Genomic DNA, 21,049 nt, shown 5'->3' with positions numbered 1-21,049 from the left:
GCGGCATGAACTAAACTCTATTTTATAAATGAGTTCTTTCCACCCGGAGCCTCTCTCTTTAATTAGAACACCAAATCTTATTTTGGGAGTTGTTAAAATGTTACAGCGCTGCATTATAAACCGTTTGTACAGCTCCAGACAGAGCAAACAGTACATGCTCAAGTCCAGGCAGCGCTGAGCGGCTGGTAATTTCATCCAGGAGCGAGCCCTGCTCCTTTGGGAATTATCCATTTTCCCAGTTTTCATCAAGCACAGCACAGAATGGAAATTATGTGGCTGTGCCGAGTTCTTTGCAACGCATTCTGCACTTGAACATGGGATTTAGTATTAAAGAAATTGGGGGTTGGGGGGGGGGGGGGGGGTGGGGGGGTGCGCAGATAGGCACACAGCACGCAAAAATGATTGGGAGTTTGGAGGAAACTATTGGCAAAATACGCAGTGCAGATTATTAAAAAGTTCAAACTAATTTTTAAAAAATATATATTACAACACGAAAATGAAAATTAAGCTTAAACGTTTGCAATATTGTCAAACCATGGCTGAGTTACAAGCAATGAAGCAAATCCTTTCAGAAAGGATTGTAAATAAAACTTGACATTTAGAAATTGTAATTTTGCCCAAATACAAAATAAGGATGGAGATCAGCATAAGGAGGAGGGGCAGAATTGGGGCAGGATGTCTGTACGTCCACTGCCAATGGGACTCTAACTTCAGCAATGTTTCATAGAAGATAATCTTTTACAAGATTGTTTGGCCTACATGCTCTCATTCTTCAGGAAAGCAAATCCTACAATACGCACATCCGATGTTATTTTCAGGGTCCTGTAACATGCAAGTTCCATTCCACTCATCTACCACACTCACCACCCACAGCCCAGTATTTAATTGGCAGGAAAGACTTTGAGACATCATGAGGCTGTGAAACGCGCAAGACAATTGCAAGTCCTTCCTCTCTTTCATGACCAGAAATACAAAACTTTGCTATCAGTTGGGTGCGGTCAGGGATGGATTTATAATGAAACGCGCTGCACTGAGACAAAGAGCCCCAAACAATGACGACAAGAGGGACTGCGTGTGTCCTGGAACACTCAGCTGATCTGACTGATACTTGACAAAAAACAATAAAGCTGCTCATCAAATCAACAATAAGATGATTCTTCCCTGCATTTGCTGGTGATGTTCTTGAATCAGCAGCAAATACAGATTGGATGAGCAGCAAACAGTGGGGGGGGTAAGATGCCAAAGAAGAAAAAGTTCAAATGGTTGAGTTTGACTTGGACTCCGGCAGCAGGCAGGAGAAAAGCACTAAGCAGCGTAAAGAGCACCGAATGAGAGGCAGCTGCGTTGAGTACCAGGAGGGCAGGATGAGGCAGGCAGCAGGAGAGCGAAGTCTCGAGACAAGGAGAGGCAGCCATAGCGAGCACCAGGCAGACATCAGAGGGGCTGGCAGCAGGAATGCGAGGCCCCAAGTTGAGCGAGAGACAGCTGCGAGCACCAAGTGAGTCGAACTGCGAACGCAGCAGCATATGAAGCTCCAGGCAAGGTAGTGAACTGCAGGTGAGGCAGTGGAGCAGACCGAAGACCATAGAGATGAGTGGGAGCAGGTGAGGGGGTGGCTGAGGGAGAGCAGGGACCCCTCTTGAGTGTGAGCCAGTGCTCAGCAGGAAAGACCCAGGTTTAATGCATGATCTAGATGGAATTAACTGGTCTCAGCCAGAACACCAATAGGAGCACAAAAATTTGCCTCAGGCAACATGCCTAGAGGTGGATATTTGTAGAACGCATGCGAAAATTAGATTACTCTTGTCACACAGAAGATGATACAAATTACATACCAAAACAGAAGATAACCAAGGGGCAAATGAGAGTGAGGAAATTGATAGTAATTAATACCAGTAGAAAAAATGTGTTAGAGAAACTGGAGACTAAAAGCCAACAGATCCTCAGAACCACAGGTATACAACCCAGAGTTCCAAAACAGTTAACTACAGAAATTGTGGATGCATAGATTATGATTCTCCAAAATTCCTTAGATTTGGGAACAGTCCCAGCAGATCAGAAGTGAGTAAATGAAACACTACTATTCCACAAATGAGGGAGAGAAAAAAAAACTACAGGTTAGTTAACCTGACATTGATTGACAGGGAAATGCTGAAATCTACTGTTAAGGCAACCTTAATAATGCACTAATGATCAGACAGAATCAATGTGATTTTATGAAAAATAAATTATTTTTTACAAATTTATGAGTGATTTTTGAACTTGTCAGGTAGATGAATGGAAGCCAGTGGTACACTTGGATTTCCACAAGGCATTCAGTAAGGTGACACACGACAGGTTAATATGCAAGAGAGGGCTCATGAGTTGGAAGTAACATATTAGCATGGATGGAAGATTGGTTTATGATGGGAAATAGAAAATAAAAATAAACAGGACATTTTCAAGTTAACATAAGAACTAGGAGCAGCAGTAGGCCATCTGACCCCTCAAACCTGCTCCGCCATTCAATAAGATCATGGCTGATCTTTCCGTAGACTCAGCTCCACTTATCCGCCTGCTCACCATAACCCTTAATTCCTTTACTGTTCAAAAACTTTTCTATCCTTTCTTTAAAAACATTCAACGAGGTAGCCTCAACTGCTTCACTAGGCAGGGAATTCCATAAGTTCACAATCGTTTGTGTGAAGAAGTTCCTCCTCAACTCAGTCCTAAATCTGTTTCCCCTCATTTTGACGCTATGCCCCCAGTTCTAATTTCACCCACCAGTGGAAACAACTTCCTTGCTTCTCTCTTACCTGTTCCCTTCATAATCTTATATGTTTCTATAAGATCTCCCCTCATTCTTCTGAATTCTCCTCTGTCTCTATTCAGTCTCTCCTCATAAGCCAATCCTCTCAACTCCGGAATCAACGTAGTGAATCTCCTCTGCACTCTCTCCAGTACCAGTAAATCCTTTCTGAAGTAAGGAGACCAAAACTGTACACAGAACTCCAGGTGTGGCCTCACCAGCACCTTATACAGCTGCAACATTATCTCGCTGTTTTTAAACTCCATTCCTCTAGCAATGAAGGACAAAATTCCTTTTGCCTTCTTAATTACTTGCTGCACCTGCAAACCAACTCCTTGAGATTCCTGCACAAGGACCCAGGTCCCTCTGCACAGCAGCATGTTGCAATTATTTGCCATTTAAATAATAGCCCATTTTGCAGTTAATCCTACCAAAATGGATGATCTCACATTTACCAACTTTGTACTCCATCTGCCAGATCCTTGCCCACTCACTTAGATTATTTATATCCCTTTGCAGACTTTCAGCATCCTCTGCACACTTTGTTCTTCTATCCATCTTAGTGTCATCTGCGAATTTTGACACACTACACTTGGTACCCAACTCCAAATCATCTTTGTAAAATCGTAAACAATTGTGGTCCCAACACTGATCCCTGAGGCACACACCACTAGTCACTGATCGCCAACCAGAAAAACACCCATTTACCCTAACTCTTTGCTTTCTGTTAGTTAATCAATCCTCCATCCATGCTAATACATTACCTGTAACACCGTGTACCTTTATCTTATGTAGCAGTCTTTGGTGCGGCACCTTGTCAAATGCCTTCTGGAAATCCAGATATACTGCATCCACAGGTTCTCCATTGTCCACTGCTCATGTAATGTTCTCAAAGTATTCCACCAAATTAGTCAAACATGACCTGCCCTTTATGAACCCATGCTGCATTGGCAGGCTGTAACTCGTGAAATGCCGCAAGGATCAGTCCTGGGGCCTCAGCTGTTTATGATTTATATTAACAATTTGGATGAACATGCTGTGTAATGTAAGTTCGCTGATGATACAAAATTAGCTGGAAATGTAAGCTGTTAGGGGGATGCAAAGAGGTTGCAAAAATATAGCCAGAGTAAATGAATGGGCAACAGGCTGACAGGTGGAGAATAACAACATGGGAAAGTGTGATCTTATTCACTTTGATTGGAAGAATAGAAAAACCATTTTTCTTTAAAAAGGTGTGAAAATTCAAAATGGTTGATGTTCAGAGAGACTTGGGGGCACTCATACGAGGAATGCAGAAACCTAATATGCAGGTACAGCAAACAATTAAGGTGGCAAATAGTATGTTGGTCTTTAATGCAAGGGGATTAGAAAAATACAAGGAAGCCTTGCTATTATTGTTTAAGGCTTTGGTGAGATCACATCTGGAGTACCGTGCGCAGTTCTGGTCTCCATATCGAAGGGAAGCTAAATTGATATTGGAGGCAGTATACTGATAATTTACAAGATTGGTCCCTCAGATGAGACAGTTGTCATATAATGAGAGTTGTGTCAATTGGACCTATATTCTGGAATGTAGAAGATCTCATTGAAACATACATGGTTCTGAAGGAGTCGAATAGGCTAGACACCGAGAGATTGTTTCTGCTGGTCAGGGAACTCTAAAACGTGGGGAACAGTCTCAGGGTAAGGGGCCAATCAGTTTGGACTGAGATGAAGAGATATTCACTCAGAAGACTGTGCATCATTGGAACTCTCTACCCAAATGTTCTGCATATTCCAACTTTGAATATACTGAAGGTTAAGATCAACAGATTTTCTAGTCTTTCAGAGAATCGAGGGATATATTTATGGGTGGGAAAATGGATTTGAAGCACAACATCAGCCAAGATTATAGTGAATTCCGGAGTGGGCTCAAGGAAGCTTCATGGCTTATTCCTGCTCATTTTTCTTCTGTTCTTAGGTATTTCCCCACCTCTGGCTAAAAAACATGTTGTTACTCACTGCCAAGGTTCATACATGAAAACTTACCTTAGTTGAGGTACTGGACAGTTTCTGGCATCTGGGAAACCAGGCCTCATAAGAAAAGAGTCAGAATCTACAGCAAAGCAATTTTCATATCCTGGCTTGCTGGGAAACAGAGAAAACCCACTGGATTTGACTTTACCACTACTAGTGCCCTAAAATTAGCACAATGTACCCCAACAAATAAGTTCCTGTTTGCATCATTTCAATGAAGGCCATCGAAAGCAATGTTGTTAACAATAGATACAAGTTACACAAACAGGAGCCTGATAGGAACATAGAGAGCTTAAGTTAAAACAGCACAAAGGGAAAATTAGAATCTCTACTTGAAGATGCTTTCATTTTTTTCTGTCAGAAAAAATATATACTACTAGTTTCATTAGAATGTAACTTGAGGATGTTCCAAGAGCATCTCAAAGACAATGGCCGAAGGTTTCTGGCTGTTCCCGCTACCTTGGGTTCCCTGACGGCAGAGGCAGTGAAAAACGGGAAAACTGGTCAACAGCAGTGAGACCAGAAGATCCTGCTGCTGGGGGGCTGCCTCTGCCACTGCCACAAAACATGCCTGGGAGGGTAGCGAAGAAACGAAAATGAAAGCGAAAACAGAACACTGTTTTCTTCAACGCAATATTAGCTTTGTTCAATATCAGTCAAAGTGGTCAAGAAGTTATTTAAGCCTTAGAGAAAGTGCAAATCATAAAATGGTTTGCACTGGAACATAATCTCAGAATAATCGACCCCATTTTATTTCTTGTAACGCCAGCAGAAATATCTGCTGGAAAGTTCAACTTTCATGACGGAAAGTATCTAACGCTAACTGTCTGGTAGTAAAAGTCACAGCACAAGTATGATGAATATGCTTACTTTGCTACAAATGAAGAAGAAATTATTTCTTGCAGTCACAAAATGCACAAGAATCAATTATTCTATAAAGCGAAAATAACAAGTGTCACACTCATACTTTCCATATCTAATACAACACCTTGAATTCATGACATACTTTAATGTGCGAAAACACCATGACACTTCACAGGAGTATAATCAGACAAAAACTGTCACTGAGCCAAAAAGGAAATATTAGTATTCATGCTTAAAAGCTTGGAGAGACAGTTTTTAAGGAAGGATTTAAAGAAATAGGGACAGGCAGAGAAATAGAAAGGATCAGCGAGTATTTCAGAACTTTGGCCCTATATGGGTGAAGGCATAGCATAATAGGGCAAAGGGAGTGGTGGGCATGCACGAGAGGGTCAGAGTTGGGGGAAATGCAGACACTTCATAGGGTTGTAGGGCTAGAGAGTTACAGAGACAAAGAGGGGCAAATCAATGGCAGCATTTCAAACGAGGATGAGAATTTTAAACCTGAGCAGCTTGTTGAGCAAGAGCAAGTGTAGGCAATGGAGCACAAGGATGAAGGGTAAGTTAGGACTTAGGATATGGGTAACTGAGTTTTGGATGAGCTTCAGTCTATGGAAGATAGGAGACTGATGAGACCACAACAGTTGTTGAGTGTGGAGGTAACAGAGGCATAGATGAGGGTTTCAGCAGCAGATAGGCTGAGGCCTAAGCAGAGACTGGCAATCTGATAGAGATGAATGTAGGCTTTTTTTCCTGATGAAGAGCATATGGGGTATAAATCTCAGCTCAGGGTCATTAAGGTTGTGCATAGTCTGCGATGGCCCAAGACAGTGCCCGGGAAGTCAGAATGGAATTGACGATGAGGGAACAGGTCTGTGGAGGGGCAGAAGACAATGGTTGTGGTTCCCAAAGTTCCATCTGAGAAAGCTGTGGCACATCCTAAACTGAATATTGGCCAATAGTCTTACAACACAGAGACAACAGAGAGGATGAGACAGTTGTTGGTGTGGTAACACTAGGCGTCAAAGTGCATTTAGAACTGAATGTCATGTCTGCAACTGATATTACTGAGAGAAAGCATATCAATGAGGAATAGGAGCCAAATAAAGATCTCCGGCTATGAAAGTGGAATGAAGATTCTCAGTCAGTTTGCAAATGAAGGAGAAACATTGGGAAGAGGATGTGGGCAACTGTGTTAAAGACAATTAAATAACACAAATTATGATCAAATACAAGTAGCATTACTTTTTGGTACTTTGAAATAAGAAACGTGCATTTTTACATCTCAGAACGCCCGAAGGATTTTACAAAGAGTAACTTTTTGAAAGTTCAATTACTGGTGTTATATCAGCAACGGTGGCAATAAATTTGTGCTCAGAAAATGAATGATCTGGTCCAATTAACCAGACAATGCCATTTTTTGGCTAATTGGTTGTGGGCTCATCTTTTAAGCTAGATAAATGCAAGGACTATAGTTGCAGCATTCTTTCCGGTTTCTTTACACTTACCTCATTGCCTCCAGGTAGCCTGTTCAGCTGTACTAGTTGGCCTTGACTGTCCAAAACCAGCTCAGTGAACGTCAGTAGCTCTGCGGGCGGAGGGGGTAACTCGGCCTGCACTTCCATAGAGGTCCATAGTTTGATTAAAGACTTAAAAATAAAAATTCAATAAGAAAATGTGTTTTTAAAGTCAAACTGAGATATTGTACATAAATACTTAAAGAATATATAAATGCATTCTAAGGAGCTGTTACATCATGCAACATATTAAAGGTATTTATGAACTACTTCAGTGACGATTGTCATTTGTCACTTTACTTCTCTTTTAAAATTTTAGGTACAGACAATTTGGGATTGGTAGTAGTCTGCTTACATTCAACAGAGCAGTAGTCAGAATGCTACACCTAGCTCCCATGGATAGGCAAGGAAGTACTAGGAAGCAAATACACCAAGCAAGGAGTTAACATAGGTGAGAAAAGGAATAAAAATGGAAGAGAAACAAAACATCTCCAAGATGACATTATGGAGTTCAGCTCAGATGGTAGATTGGGAGCCACTCACATTTAAGGCATCAGTGGAATAAACTGTCAAGAAGGGGTCCACACTTATTTTTTCCATCCAAATTATCTTGAACTAGAATTTTTAACATTTACAAATAACCATATCTGGCTGCAGGAAATATACAGATTAGGTTCATTGGAATGATGCCAGAGATGAGAAACTTTAAAGGTACTGGGACTGTTTCTATTGAACCAGAGAAGGCAAAAAAAAAAGAATCCATCTAAAGATTTCATCATATATTTTTTAAATTATGAAGGGTTTGAATAGAGTGAATGGGGAAGATCACTATCTCAGTTAGGGAGTTAGCAATCATCAATTTAAATTGGTCATAGAGAGCAAGGAGAGAGATTAGAAAACATTTCTTTACACGGTGCTGTTGGAAAGCTTTGCTATGTGGCATAGTTCAAGGAAAGACATTTAAATTATTTAAGGAAAGATTTGATAAATATTTGAAGCATAGGAGTTTGCAGAACTCTGAGTAGATGACAGGGCTTTGGGAGTATTTTTGGATTGCGCAAACAAAGTCAGTAACTATACAATGAACTATTGGTTTTCTTCTGCACTGAACTGATAGTTTCTATGCAGGACTTAGGATCGCCAAAGTACAGAAATATCTTTATAACATTGAAAATGTCCTTTCCACCTCAGGTATTGTCATTTTTTTCTCCAATCTTGGATGGGTACTGTTTCATGGTGGATATGTTCTACAGCAATTTTCAAAATTATCCATTGTTATATGAACGTTGGCAGGAAATGTCAATCTATTTGGGCGATGGGGTAAGTAATGGGTGCAGCCATGCGTGAAGAAGGTTTGCTTTGCCCTGTCTGCAGGGCCCACAAATAAGCACTTTCAATAAAGGTCGGAAGAGAGATCAGAAACAGGGATCTCTGGAGGCTATCTTTCTCCCCAACACAGGAATGCTATCACCAATTGCAATGCATTTACTACATTGTTAACTGGATAAAGCTAACCTGGCTTGGAGTAAAACCTGGACTATATGACCCAGTTACATATTTAATTATACCATTGGAAGAAATTGCATGAAACAAAGCAGGATCCTTTACCAGCAATTAGCTTACTTTCAACCAACACAAAAGTAGACTAGACACAGGTTCAAAGGAGATTTGCTGGTCACGAATTCAATGCCAATTCTATAATGCATTCCCAGAGATGCATTACACTCTGCGCCTCCAACAAAGATATATACAACAGACTCAGCTCAAACCTACATCACAAGTAAAGCCACAATCATAAAAACAGCAGCATTCCAAAGTGCCGGATTTACCTGTCGGAACATTTCAGGCAAGTCGTACACATACGTCGTTCCAAGGGACTGGGCTTGAAACCTTTTGGACTGTAGTAAGTCTTTGGTAACATAGGGTGTGTTGATCAGCATTCCATGTAATGGTCCCTGTTTATCTCCATATGCTTGAAACATGATCTGTTATCAGAAGACAGGAAAGGTGGAATACTTGGTCTTTTAAATCGCCGGTCATTTGTTTTATAAATATGTCAGCTTCCACCTCCTGGACAGAAGCTCATTTCGTCAGTATCTTTGAAAGCATTTTGAACGCAAGTTAATATTACTATGAGGGCAATGATGACACCTTTTCGTGACTGCTGGAAGCAAGGGAATAGGTTATTTTTCCAAGTGACATCGTCAATCAGAAAGCAAATTCACAAGTTAGTTTACTCTCTGGAATGTCTAAGTTGAACATTGCTGGAAACAGTGATTGGCAAGTCAGATACCAACCATCAAGTTGATCTTTCTCCACACCCTAGCTGTGACTGTAACACTACATTCTGCACTCTCGTTTCTTTCTCTATGAACAGTATGCTTTGTCTGTATAGCATGCAAGAAGCAATACTTTTTAAACTGTCTACTAATACATGTGACAATAAATCAAATCAAAATCAAAAATAGTCATTTACTTTTGCTATACGCAGAATACTTTCAGATTCAGAAATTATCTAGCTTTATTGGATGACTATATTAAGAAACTAAGGGAATACCCCCTACTCTTCAGAAAAGGGCTCTTGTAATACAGTATATGTGTGGGCAGAGATACAAGACATTTTTGCCAACATTCTAGAGAAATAGGGCTATTTTTATCAAATTGCGCTTTAAAGTACAAAACTGTAATTTTGCTTTCAAAACAGAGAACATGAATTGAATGTGCACAAGAATTTACTTAGAATTACAGAAAATACACAGCACAGAAACAGGCCATTCAGCCCAACCAATCCATGCCAGCATTTATGCTTTACTCGCATCATCTCCCACCTTCCTCACTTCACCCTATTTTTTGTTCCCTCACACGCTCACTTAGCTTCCCAATAAATGCATCTACATTATTGCTTCCCTGTGGTAGCACGCTCAACATTCCAACCACTCTTTGGGTGAAGAAGTTTCTTCCGAGTTCCCTAGTGGAACATTTAGTGACTATTCTTATATTGACAGCCTCATGTTATGCTCTTCCCAATAAGTCGGGACACACACACTGTCCCCAGTTAATCAAAAACGTCATCATTCAAAGACCTCTATTAGGACACCCTCAGGTGGACAAAAGACCCAACCAGTTCATCCTATTCTGAGATACAACCTTGCAGTTCAAGTGTCATCCATTCATGCACTAAACACAGTGACCTAAACATCTACTCTACCAAGGTTTGACACGAGCCTAACATAACTTCTTTCTGGAAATTAATCTTAGTGCTAGCTTGCTTGCTTTTGTGATAGCCTTGTTGACTTGCATCACAAACTTTTGGGATTTACGTATTGATACCCCCAAATGCCCATTTTCCTCAACCACGTTTATTTCTTATTTTTCAAGGAATGTGACGTAATTTTTCTTACCAAAGTGTAAAGGCTCATGCTTGTATATGTTGAAATTCATTTTCCACTTATATGCCCATTCTACACTTCTTGTTATAGTCCGTAAACTTAGAAATCGTGCTTCCGATTCCAAAGTCTGAATTGTTGATATGACTTGCTCACATCACTGGTCCTGGCGTTGATCCTCAAGGGACCACTTTCTGCCAATTTGACAGCTACCTATTCAAACAGTTCCTGATAGAAGACCCTTCCTTCACAATTCAGTCTCAAAAGAAGAATGCAATCCTCATGCTAATATACCTCCTGTACATTTCCTGCAGGTTCTGCTTTTCTTTTTGCTCAGATTTCACCATAGCTTCCCCCCTCCCCCTCTTGTCCTGTTCCTTTGTGGGTTGGACCATAGGCTTTTCAAGAGCCTGCATCAAAGCACACTGTGATAAGTTGCCGTGTGTTGCAGGTTGGGGATTAGTGGTGCCTCTCCGAAGGAACCACGATAGGCAACCCTGCCATAATCCATTGCTGCTGTATCTTTCATCAGCAGCCGGCCTCGAAAGCAATCAATCATGCGTGCGAGTGGTCTCCGAGGAATCTTTCCAAAGGCTACCAGAGGTTACCTACACAAACATTCTAATCTCCTCTTCCACTGTATTACCAAGTAGTCATTTCTCTGACCTCTTTTGTCATTTACAACACATAATGAAAATGAAAGTTTTCGCCATGGAAAAAAAAGTCTTCTTCCACACAATTACAAGGGGGGGAAAAAAAACAAGTCGTAGCATTATTTACTGACAAGAAAAGGCTTGCCTTGAAGCCATTGTGATATGAGTTAATGTAATCAAGCTGTACAAAGAGCCACGGCAACTGTGGTTAAGAATAGCTGTACCACTAAGTAAACATGGAAGATTAAATCACCCCCTTTGCCCCCGACTTTCCCCTTCACATTAGCTGTTAGAAGTACATTCAGTAATTTCATTATCATAAACTCAATCAGAGGAATATTAAAGAAAAAGGTCAGGTTGCAAATTACAAAAAGCAGAAATCAACCTTCTTTCCCCAACAACAGACTGTTTTCAGCTCCTCAAATATTTATAATTAAAATAATGGATTCCAAACTGGTTTAAGGAGAAATATAAAATGTACATTTTTGTATAAAAGGGATAACAATGACTCCATCGGTGGTTGGGAGCTTGGGGCATTACCATAATACCTCTGTAATTGTGGGGTTAGGGCAGCATTGTTTGATGTTTTGGTACATTGTATCATGGAGCAAAAAAAGACTCAGGGTTAACCTGGTGATCTTCAGCTCAGTCTACAACTAATCTTGGGGCTGCATGGTGGCACAGTGGTTAGCACCGCTGCCTCACAGTACGAGGGACCCGGTCTGATTCCCGGCTCGGGTCACTGCTTGTGTGGAGTTTGCACGTTCTCTCTTGTCTGCATGGATTTCCTCTGGGTGTTGCGATTTCCCCTCTCAGTCTGAAAGATGTGCTAGTTAGGTGCATTGGCCATGCTAAATTCTCCCTCTGTGTACCCGGCGCCGGAGCTTAGCGATTAGGGAGTTTTCACAGTAACTTCTTCACTGCAGTGTTGATGTAAACCTATTTATGACACTAACAAATAAACTTTATAAACTTCACTCTCAGGAAGAAAGACCAGATCCCACATTCCCAAGCAGCCTTTTAAATTCTGCTCTTATTATGGTTTGCCACCTCTGATGTCACCAATTCTCCACAGAAACAGCCAATAGAAGTAGACCATTTGGCCCTCGAGCCTACTCCACCATTCAACGTGATCATGGCTGATCCTCTATCTTAAAATCATTTCACCAGTTTGACCAAAATTGCACACAACTCAATTCAGAACAATCCTAAATGAAATAACATCTCTTATTTCAGTCTGGATTCTGCCTTGCTCAGTTTGAAAAGTAACAAATGATATTTTATGTGACAGCAACCAAGAGTCCTCCATCTTTCCTCATCCTAAAAGCCCCTCTTGCTTCAAACGCCATTGGTTATTCCACCATCCCCTTCTTTCTTTTGCAGTCCATTTCCATACTGCTGCCCTTAGCTTAACTTAAACCTGTTGGAATACAGGTATTACATCTCTTCCAAAAACTTCTCCTGCTGTCAACTCTTGTGCACTCCACAGGTTTCCCCTTATCATCTACATGCCACCCCTTGGCAACATTCCTTGAAAAGCACAGATTCAGCTCCCATATATGTGCTATGAAACAAACCCATGTCTGTATCTCTGATAAATTAGATGCTTCTGCACTCCTACTGCCTGTCCATTATCAAGACCCAGCTGAGCAAACATCTCTTCCAGCTTGATGTTGAAGCCTTCTCTTTTGGCACCTGTCACGGAAACTTGCCATGGCTCCATTCGCCTCCCAGGCTGCCACACTGCATTAAAATCAGGAGGTGTTAATTATATATATAGTTCGATATAAGGAATTCTTTCTTCCAACTTTAACCTTTCTTTTTGTATTCTGTCTCCAAAATCCTAGTCCCTACCAAGACCACCAGGAGATGTCCAGATTAGGCTTATTGCCACCATATCATCTCAATTTTCCCATGTTTCAACATGCTCAAGATTCTGCAGCTCACGTATTTTATCCAAACTAAGTCCGGTACTCTCATCAGACTTATTCAATCCAAGCTGTGTCTCAAAGCACAAACTTCAAAATTCTCATTCTCTCTTCTCCCTACTCCCCTCCAATGTCACTCATTGGCCTTGCCTGACCTTACCCTGGTAATCTTTTACTTAATGTTCCTGCATGCATTGCATCTCATCTAATAATGGACTTCTCTGTCTCCTGTCCACCAGCTTCTTCAGCCACTATACTCCAATACCCTTGGAACGCCCTTCTACTGTCATCCATTTTACCACTATTTTTAAACACCTATACGATGGCCAGAATTCTCTGTCCATTCATGCTCTACCACCAGCGTCAGAGAAAGGGCAGTTTGGCACACAGCCAGATCTCCGTACACTGCAGTGGGACAGAAGAGTGTCAATGGTGAGTGAGGTCGCAGAATCCAACCCAATCCTTTCCCTTTGACTTCCCATTTAGTCCTCCTCATTTTTCACTTCCCCATGACCTGTGCTGCTTTAGACATCAAACTTAAGAACATATCTTCAATAACATTTTTGCATTTAGACTCTCTCTGTAAGCAATCCCAACATAACTCTAGCTGACGGTCCTCCCAAAATTAAATAAATAACTCCAAGATCAGACAAGTGTCCAGGAATTGCTGGACAGAGATCTTGCCATACCAGAAGCATCATCATTTTGTAAAGGAGGCATATATCTATCTTTCTTCATAGCATCTTTACAACAAGCTTCAGAAAACAAAATTAATTTCCTTAAATAATGGAAATTGACTCGTTAATTGCTCGTACCTGTCCAGTTCCAGAGTTCGTCACTTCTTTGTACAGACTGATATCCAAATAATAGCCAGACTCGTTGGTCAGGAATAGCCTGATGGGAATCGCTTTCCCAGTAGGTGTCAGTCGAATATTTATTTTCAACTCAGCCTGAAGCACGCGCAGCTTCCAGAGACGACTGCCATATCGCATCACCATGCTGCGCACAGATTCTTCTATCTGGAGAAAGGAACAGAAACAGAATGCTCAAGCACCTTCATCCATTGCAGGATTACTGATGTTGGTTACTCCTGAATACATGTTAGAAACATACTAGCTGCAGTTCTTTCCATGTACGCTGTCTAGCATGCGAGTGCTTCCAATATTTTCTGTTTCTATTGCAAACACTATTTTGTTCAGATTCCACTCGTATGCTTTTTCAGAAATTACTTCAATGTCTCCCCTCCTGATTCTCTCTCTCTCCATATTCTGAAGTCATGGTTTGTGCTCAAATACTAATCCATGGTAGTGGCAGGCCACCAGTTACCATGCCTTAATGACCATTACTAAATTGTGAACCTGAACAATAAGTGTTTACAGGCTATTTGCCCAAAAGGCTGAATCCTGTCCTCACCGAATGTTGACAATTTCCTACAGCAAATGGGATGGTTGCGAATAGCAATAAAGAGTGGGATCTCCATTTAATCTACCTATCCCAGGTAGTTGATGCAGGCAAACTGTTGCCTGACTGAGATCAGCTACCTGAGCACAATGATTGCACGACTCACATTCTGTCATACAGGGCATCACATTTCACAGTGTGCTTACACTGAGCAACTGAATGCATCACATACAATATGATTATGATGTAATAAATTCCAGGGATTATTTCATTTCAGGGTGATCATGTGCAGTAAGGTATAAAGTCACAATTTTGCAATCTAGGCACTACAGCAAGCTCCTCAATCTATCACAACAGCAGCTTCAACTACTAAATTAAAAATATTTTTGAAATAGATGGTATTCTGTACCACATTATTGGTGATGGAACACAACGCAAATAGGGACAGATTCCTGCGTGGCATTTTTCTTCAACAACACGGACTCGAATGAAGGGTCATCTAGACTTGAAACGTTAGCTCTGTTCTCCCTCTGCAAATGCCTTCACAGCTGCTGAAATTTCTCCAGCATTTTGTTTTTGTTTAGGATTCCAGCATCTGCAGTAAATTACTTTTAGCATTACTGATATGCTAGCAACATTCACTGTCATCAATGCCATGCTACATGAATTGTCATGTCGCTCAAGTTGGTAAGACTTCACGAGGTGGTTCACACCTTCACTAAGAGGATGAAATTGTACGAACTAGATGAAATTGAAAAGTGTAGTCTCAGAGATCATAAGAAACTCATTGCCATGGTTTTAATTGCAGGTTGGATTCCTGTAGCCTTCTGGATTATGGCACAGCATGTACAGTAAATCACTGTGCCAATGCACTGTACCAGAAATCACCAAAGATTTAGATTGACATTTACTTCTTCACTTTGTCAGAAAATTTCAAGGACAGTGATTACCTTTGAAGGATCCATGATGACTGTGGGAACAAAGTTGAGGAAGATATGGTTGCAGTCTGTTCGAACATTAGTGTTGTTAAATGCTACTTCCAGCTCATCCATAGCCTCCAGCAGCAAACGTTCTCCCTCATTTTGCAAATATTCAAAGGAGGCTTCCTATAGACAAAATAAATATCAGTGTAAAAGTTCTTGATTCTTACTAAAATTTATTCATTTAAAAAAAGTTAAAGCTATCTGTTAAGCCACGTAATATATGAAATAGTCTGAGGACCTTACATAGACAGCATGGTGGCACAGTGGTTAGCACTGCTGCCTCACAGCACCAGGGACCTAGGTTTGAGTCCCAGGTTGGGTTACTGTCTCTGTGGAGTTTGCATATTTTCCCCTTGTTTGCTTGGGTTTCCTCCGGATGGTCCAGTTTATTCCCACAGTCTGAAGGACATGCTTGTTAGGTGCATTCTCCCTCAATGTACCCGTACAGGTGCCAGAGTACAGAGACTGGGGGATTTTCACAGTAACTTCATTGCAGTGTTAATGTAAGCCTACTTGTGACAGTAATAAACTTTAAACATAGATAAGTTCAAACTACAGCAATTAACTGTTCACTAATAATCTATTCTTCCGTCACAGCATGAACAGAATATGAAATTAATGGACCTTTTAGCCCCATCATAAAAGAGCTGTGTCAGTGCCATTGATGCCAAACTCCTTTGGACTCCAGTGATGGGGAAGCATTGCTGATGGTTAAAGCAAATGGCTGCAGCTTCTGGTATTTGTGTTTGTTCTGCTGCTTTGATTTGAGATTGCCAAACTTGCAAATACAAGTCATTTAACATTATGCTTGCAATGTTTTACAAAATTTGCATGTTAGAACAGATCCGCCACAACAATGGAATTAATTCCAGGGCACATTTGCAACTTCTGAAAAGTCCACACCAAGTTCTAGCAGCTGCAGAATTTGAAGAATTTGCAGGAAGTGGGAGGTCAAGCAAGTGGAGGAGATCAAAGGGGATATCCCTCTGGTTAATCGTAAGCAGCATTGCTAGCGACTTGTCAAGCATGCTTAAAGAATGTCAAATTGTGCGTCAAGTCAGGCAGCTGCAGAATAGGAGAAAAAATAAGGCAGATTCTCCCAATGGTTCAGCAAGTTTAACCAGTGAGTAACTGAGCCCAAGAATTGCTTCTTCGGCATGCACTAAGATAGCTAAACTTATTTGGAAGCAGGTTCGTCAATAGGCCAAATAAAATTCAGGGTTCCCTCTCCTGACAATTACCCAGCAACCACAACAAAAATATACATGTGGATGGTATCAAATTTGGCTACGATGTCTTTCGTGGTGAAATGCGCCAGTGATACTTAGTTTTGAGACCCACACTCAAAAGAAGGTCCACTCAATTAAATGCAAGGACGTAACTTCATGTGCCTAGTTATATTCCATCAAATGTTCAAATCCTTCAGAAAATTAGTAGAGAAAACTGGCATTTAAAAAAAATGTAGTCTCCATGGAAAGGAGAAAATTACAACAAAACAAATTCAATTAAAATCCATACATTAGCCACATTTGAACAGAATACAAAATAGCAAGAACAAAATTGGCGCAGAGCAATATTTTTCTCAATTAACTGTGAAAATAACTAAACCAGTAGAATTTTGAAAAGCAAAACTAAGGTCACTTTTAATCATTGGCTCTATAAAAAAAAATTTAAATCAAGTAGCAGCCCTTAAATACAAGTTGTGCCTTTTGGAATCAAATTGCTTAAAGCATCACAGGACTTTAATTAATGTGCTACCTGCACACAGTTTTATGCTTGTTCAACTTTTCTAGGAGATTTTTCAAATTACGAGAAAAATGATATTAAGTGAAATAGACCATCAAAAATTACATTAAAATGCAGTAAAATAAAAAAATGACTTGGGAGGTGCATTAACATGTTGCTCAGTATTACAGCATGCAAAATAATTCATGATGAGATCTCTATTGGAGAAGCACATCAAGTTTATTTAAAGCTTAAATGGTGAGAAGTGCATTAAGGAGTTGAGGCCCTTCTAGGCTGATTCACTGTGGGACCATCACCCATGATCTCTCATCATCCAAATCCTGGCACTCCAGCACCCATAACCCCATCCCACTTCTTTCTTATCTGCCCTTGACAAAATCTTTGTTCCAAGTCACAAACTTTCAAAATCCCAACCACCTGGCCTTTGGCTAATAATTTCCAGCAAGGTCTCAACTCTCTCCCATCTCAGCCATTTCCTTTAAGTGATGGATATTTAAGCCATTTGTATGGTAGATAAGCTCAGGTCTGTGTTCCAATCAATCTGCTGGCTTACACCTAATGTGGTTAGGCTCAGCTGCCTATGCGAAAATCACCCACTACTCAAGAATTGCTCTGCAACACTTCTTTTCTCCTGCACCAACTGTGTCTGTAAATCCTCATCTTTTCCATTATCACCTGCACCAAGGTTAGTACTATCCATTCAGCTGTCTGTCACAGCCACTTTCCTCTGCTTCTCACCAAGGTCAGTTAGATCCTGATCCACATCTCCACAGTTTTTCTACCTCCTCCTTTTATGTTGTACCTGACCTCATCTCAACCACGAGGTCCACCTCCTGCTCCTTGACCCCATTCCCAGATAGGCCCCATGTTTGCTGACATTGTCAACAGCTCTCATCTATCAATACTATCATCCCCCCAAAAGGTGAAAAATCCTTTTGTTTCCTCTGTCCTGGCAAAACACTACCCCCATATCTAAACCGTCTTTCTTTTCCGAAGTCCTTGACGGAATTGTTAATTCCCAAATCCATACGCATCATTCCCAGTCTGAACCTCTCCAGTCAATTTTCCTCCTCTGCCACAGCACTAAAATGGATCTAACCAAAGTCAGAAATGACATTCTCGATGGCTCTGAAGTTGCTACTGCTGCCTCACAGCGCGAGGGACCCACGTTCAATTTCAGCCTCGGGTTACTGTCTGTCTGGAATCTGCACATTCTCCCCTTGTCTGCATGGGTTTCCTCTAGGCACTCCAGTTTCCTCAGTCCAACGATGTGCAGGTTAGGTTGATTGGCCATAATAAATTGGCCCTTAGTGTCAGGGGGATTAGCAGGGTAAATGTGTGGGGTTACAGGAATAGGGCCTGGGTGGGATTGTGTTCAGTGCAGACTCGATGGGCTGAATGGCTCATTCTGCTCTACACGGATTTTATGATTATTTCTCTGTAGACCGTACTCTGCTCAACTGTGACCATACTATTTTCCCCCAACACTTCTTGCTCGTTGTCCAGTTCAGTGGGACTAAACTCACTTAGATCTCACTGGTAGGGGTAGCACAGAGTCAGAATATCTCCAGCCATTGCATCGCTTCCAGCTCCGTACCATTAATCCTCCAGTTCTCCCAAAGATTGGTCTTTGGTCATTCTTTTACCTTATCTGCGTACTTCTCCTGGATGAGGACGGTAGGTGCACAATCATCTTTCACATGCATGCTGCAAACATCTATCCATCTCAATTGACTTCTCCAGAGTTATACTGTTTGTCTGACATCAAGTCTTGTTTGTGCTATAATTTCCTCCAGTTAAACGTCATTAATTCTGTATCTTCCCAACGATTCCATCCTCCTTCATGGTCTCTTGCCTTAGACTGAATCACTCAGCATCCAATTCGATCCTTAACGGAGCTTCAAACCTTCAATCTTTTCAATCACAAACACTGCCTGCTTTCACCTCCATAACATATCCAACCCCCCTCAGCCCATCTGCTGCTGAAATCTTCATCCATCTCTCAACACCTACAGATCCAATCCTCCAATGATCTCTTGCTAGCCCCTATCAGACCCCCCCAGCTCTAAACATCAACTTACCCAAAACTCTGCCATCTTTATCTTGTCCTATGCCAAAACCTATTCACTCATCACCCTTTCTTTTGACGACCTACACATGCTCCCAATCTAACCAATGCTTAAACTCTCATTCCCCTTGACTTCATGGTTTCACATCTGCCTTTTCAGCTAATCTCCTCCACCCCGGCAATGTCGCCATTGAATTTACAGTTTCTCTGACTCTGGCATCCTGTGCATTACAACACTCATGAAAGCCACACTTTCAGCCACCCAGGTCCCACCCTCGAACTCAATTCCTCACCCCTTCCCAATGACTCCACCTCTTGCTTTAAAACCTCCCAATTAGACCACGCTTTTTGATCACCTCTTCTTTACCTCAGCATTCATTTCCTTTCTTACATTGGTAAGAAATATTTTGGGACATTTTTAATGGATTCACATAAATGCATAGTGTTTTTATAGGCTGACTTACCTTTGTGACCAAGTCGGAGTGCCGAATAATGGCTCGCACAAAGAATCGATAATCGGTCACTTCAATACCCGCCTCCACTTTGGCTGCGCCCAAATACAAGTGCATTTTGTGATTGGCACATGGCATGGCGGTAAGATCAAAATTACGCATCCGGTTCAGCTCCAGCTGGAAAGCCAGGGCAGGCTCCAGATGCCGGTAAATCCGGTCTTCCTGAAACTGGAAAAAAGAAATTAATGTGCAACTAAGATTCATTAGAACTGAACTAGTCTAACATTTTAATGCAGATAAAACTAAGAAATAGGGAAAGCAAGTGAGGGAGGAGAGGGCAAGAGAGACAAGATGGAGGAATGAGTTGGGGTGGGAAAGCATGAGGAATGAAAGGCAAAGTGAGAGGGTGCGTGGGAAAAAGAGCAAGTGGGTGAGGGAGAAAGGGCCAGTGAGATAGCAGGCCAGAGGCCAGGCAAAAAGGTGAGGGCAAGAGCAAGAGTGAGGGAGAGAGAGAAAGAGAGACATTCGCACCCAGTTAGCAAAAAGTGATACAATGTGCTGCTTTAAGATTTAGAAATGTAATTACAATATCAGAATCCCTTTGCTGAGGCAAGTTTAAGCAATAAATAAGGAGATATTTCTTGCGAAGGTAGGTGGAATGAGGGTTGAAGCCCAAACACTGAACATATGGATGCAGGGCAGCAATGTATATGGGCTCAACTGTCTTTACATGAATTAAACCAGTTCCTTAACCAGAGGACAATGTAAAATTGGGGAGTGGGCAGATGGGTGTCACTCTTGTAAAACCAAATTACACAAGAAAGAAATGCAGATATTGCTCTACACAGGCAGATGTTGGATTCTAGAAAAATGACAGCCAACTAGAGAATGGTCCTTTTCATCAAACTCCTCGCTCAATTCGCTCACCACTTCCAGTCACTTTGTTATTTGCTCATCTCTGGCTCCCCGGTTTACCGCTTCACGATTAGACTAAATAATAATCCATGCTCAGGTGGGAAAGTCATTACCCCATTATATCTTCAAACATTGCTATTCTTCTTCAGCATTCCAAAAGTCTCAAGCATTTTAAACAGAACAAGTTGGCACATTATCCATCAAAATATTTCCAAATTCTAACCAGTATTGAATTTTCATAAAATCTCAATCACACCCAGTTTGACAAAAAACCCAATTCCACCAGCCACAAATAAATCAGTTTATGAAGCTGCAACAGATCCCAGTTAACATTT

The 21,049-nt window shown here is 41.2% G+C and overlaps 1 protein-coding gene across 1 annotated transcript in view; it reads right to left on the bottom strand.

Annotated features, from left to right (window-relative positions):
• acaca (acetyl-CoA carboxylase alpha) overlaps nucleotides 1–21,049 on the bottom strand; it is a 274,803-nt gene that overhangs the window by 134,738 nt on the left and 119,016 nt on the right. The window contains exons 36-40 of the mRNA XM_080210370.1: nucleotides 19,812–20,027; nucleotides 15,501–15,656; nucleotides 13,965–14,168; nucleotides 9,012–9,167; nucleotides 7,174–7,314 (exon numbers count right to left, since the gene is read on the bottom strand). Of these exons, the coding sequence (XP_080066496.1) occupies nucleotides 7,174–7,314; nucleotides 9,012–9,167; nucleotides 13,965–14,168; nucleotides 15,501–15,656; nucleotides 19,812–20,027 (873 nt within the window). The remainder of the gene's footprint in view (nucleotides 1–7,173; nucleotides 7,315–9,011; nucleotides 9,168–13,964; nucleotides 14,169–15,500; nucleotides 15,657–19,811; nucleotides 20,028–21,049) is intronic.

The sequence above is a fragment of the Carcharhinus amblyrhynchos genome, chromosome 23 (assembly GCF_965287045.1).
Source record: "Carcharhinus amblyrhynchos chromosome 23, sCarAmb.v2.hapA, whole genome shotgun sequence".
Classification (NCBI taxonomy): domain Eukaryota; kingdom Metazoa; phylum Chordata; class Chondrichthyes; order Carcharhiniformes; family Carcharhinidae; genus Carcharhinus; species Carcharhinus amblyrhynchos.
This window is presented reverse-complemented; position numbering and strand designations above follow the sequence as displayed.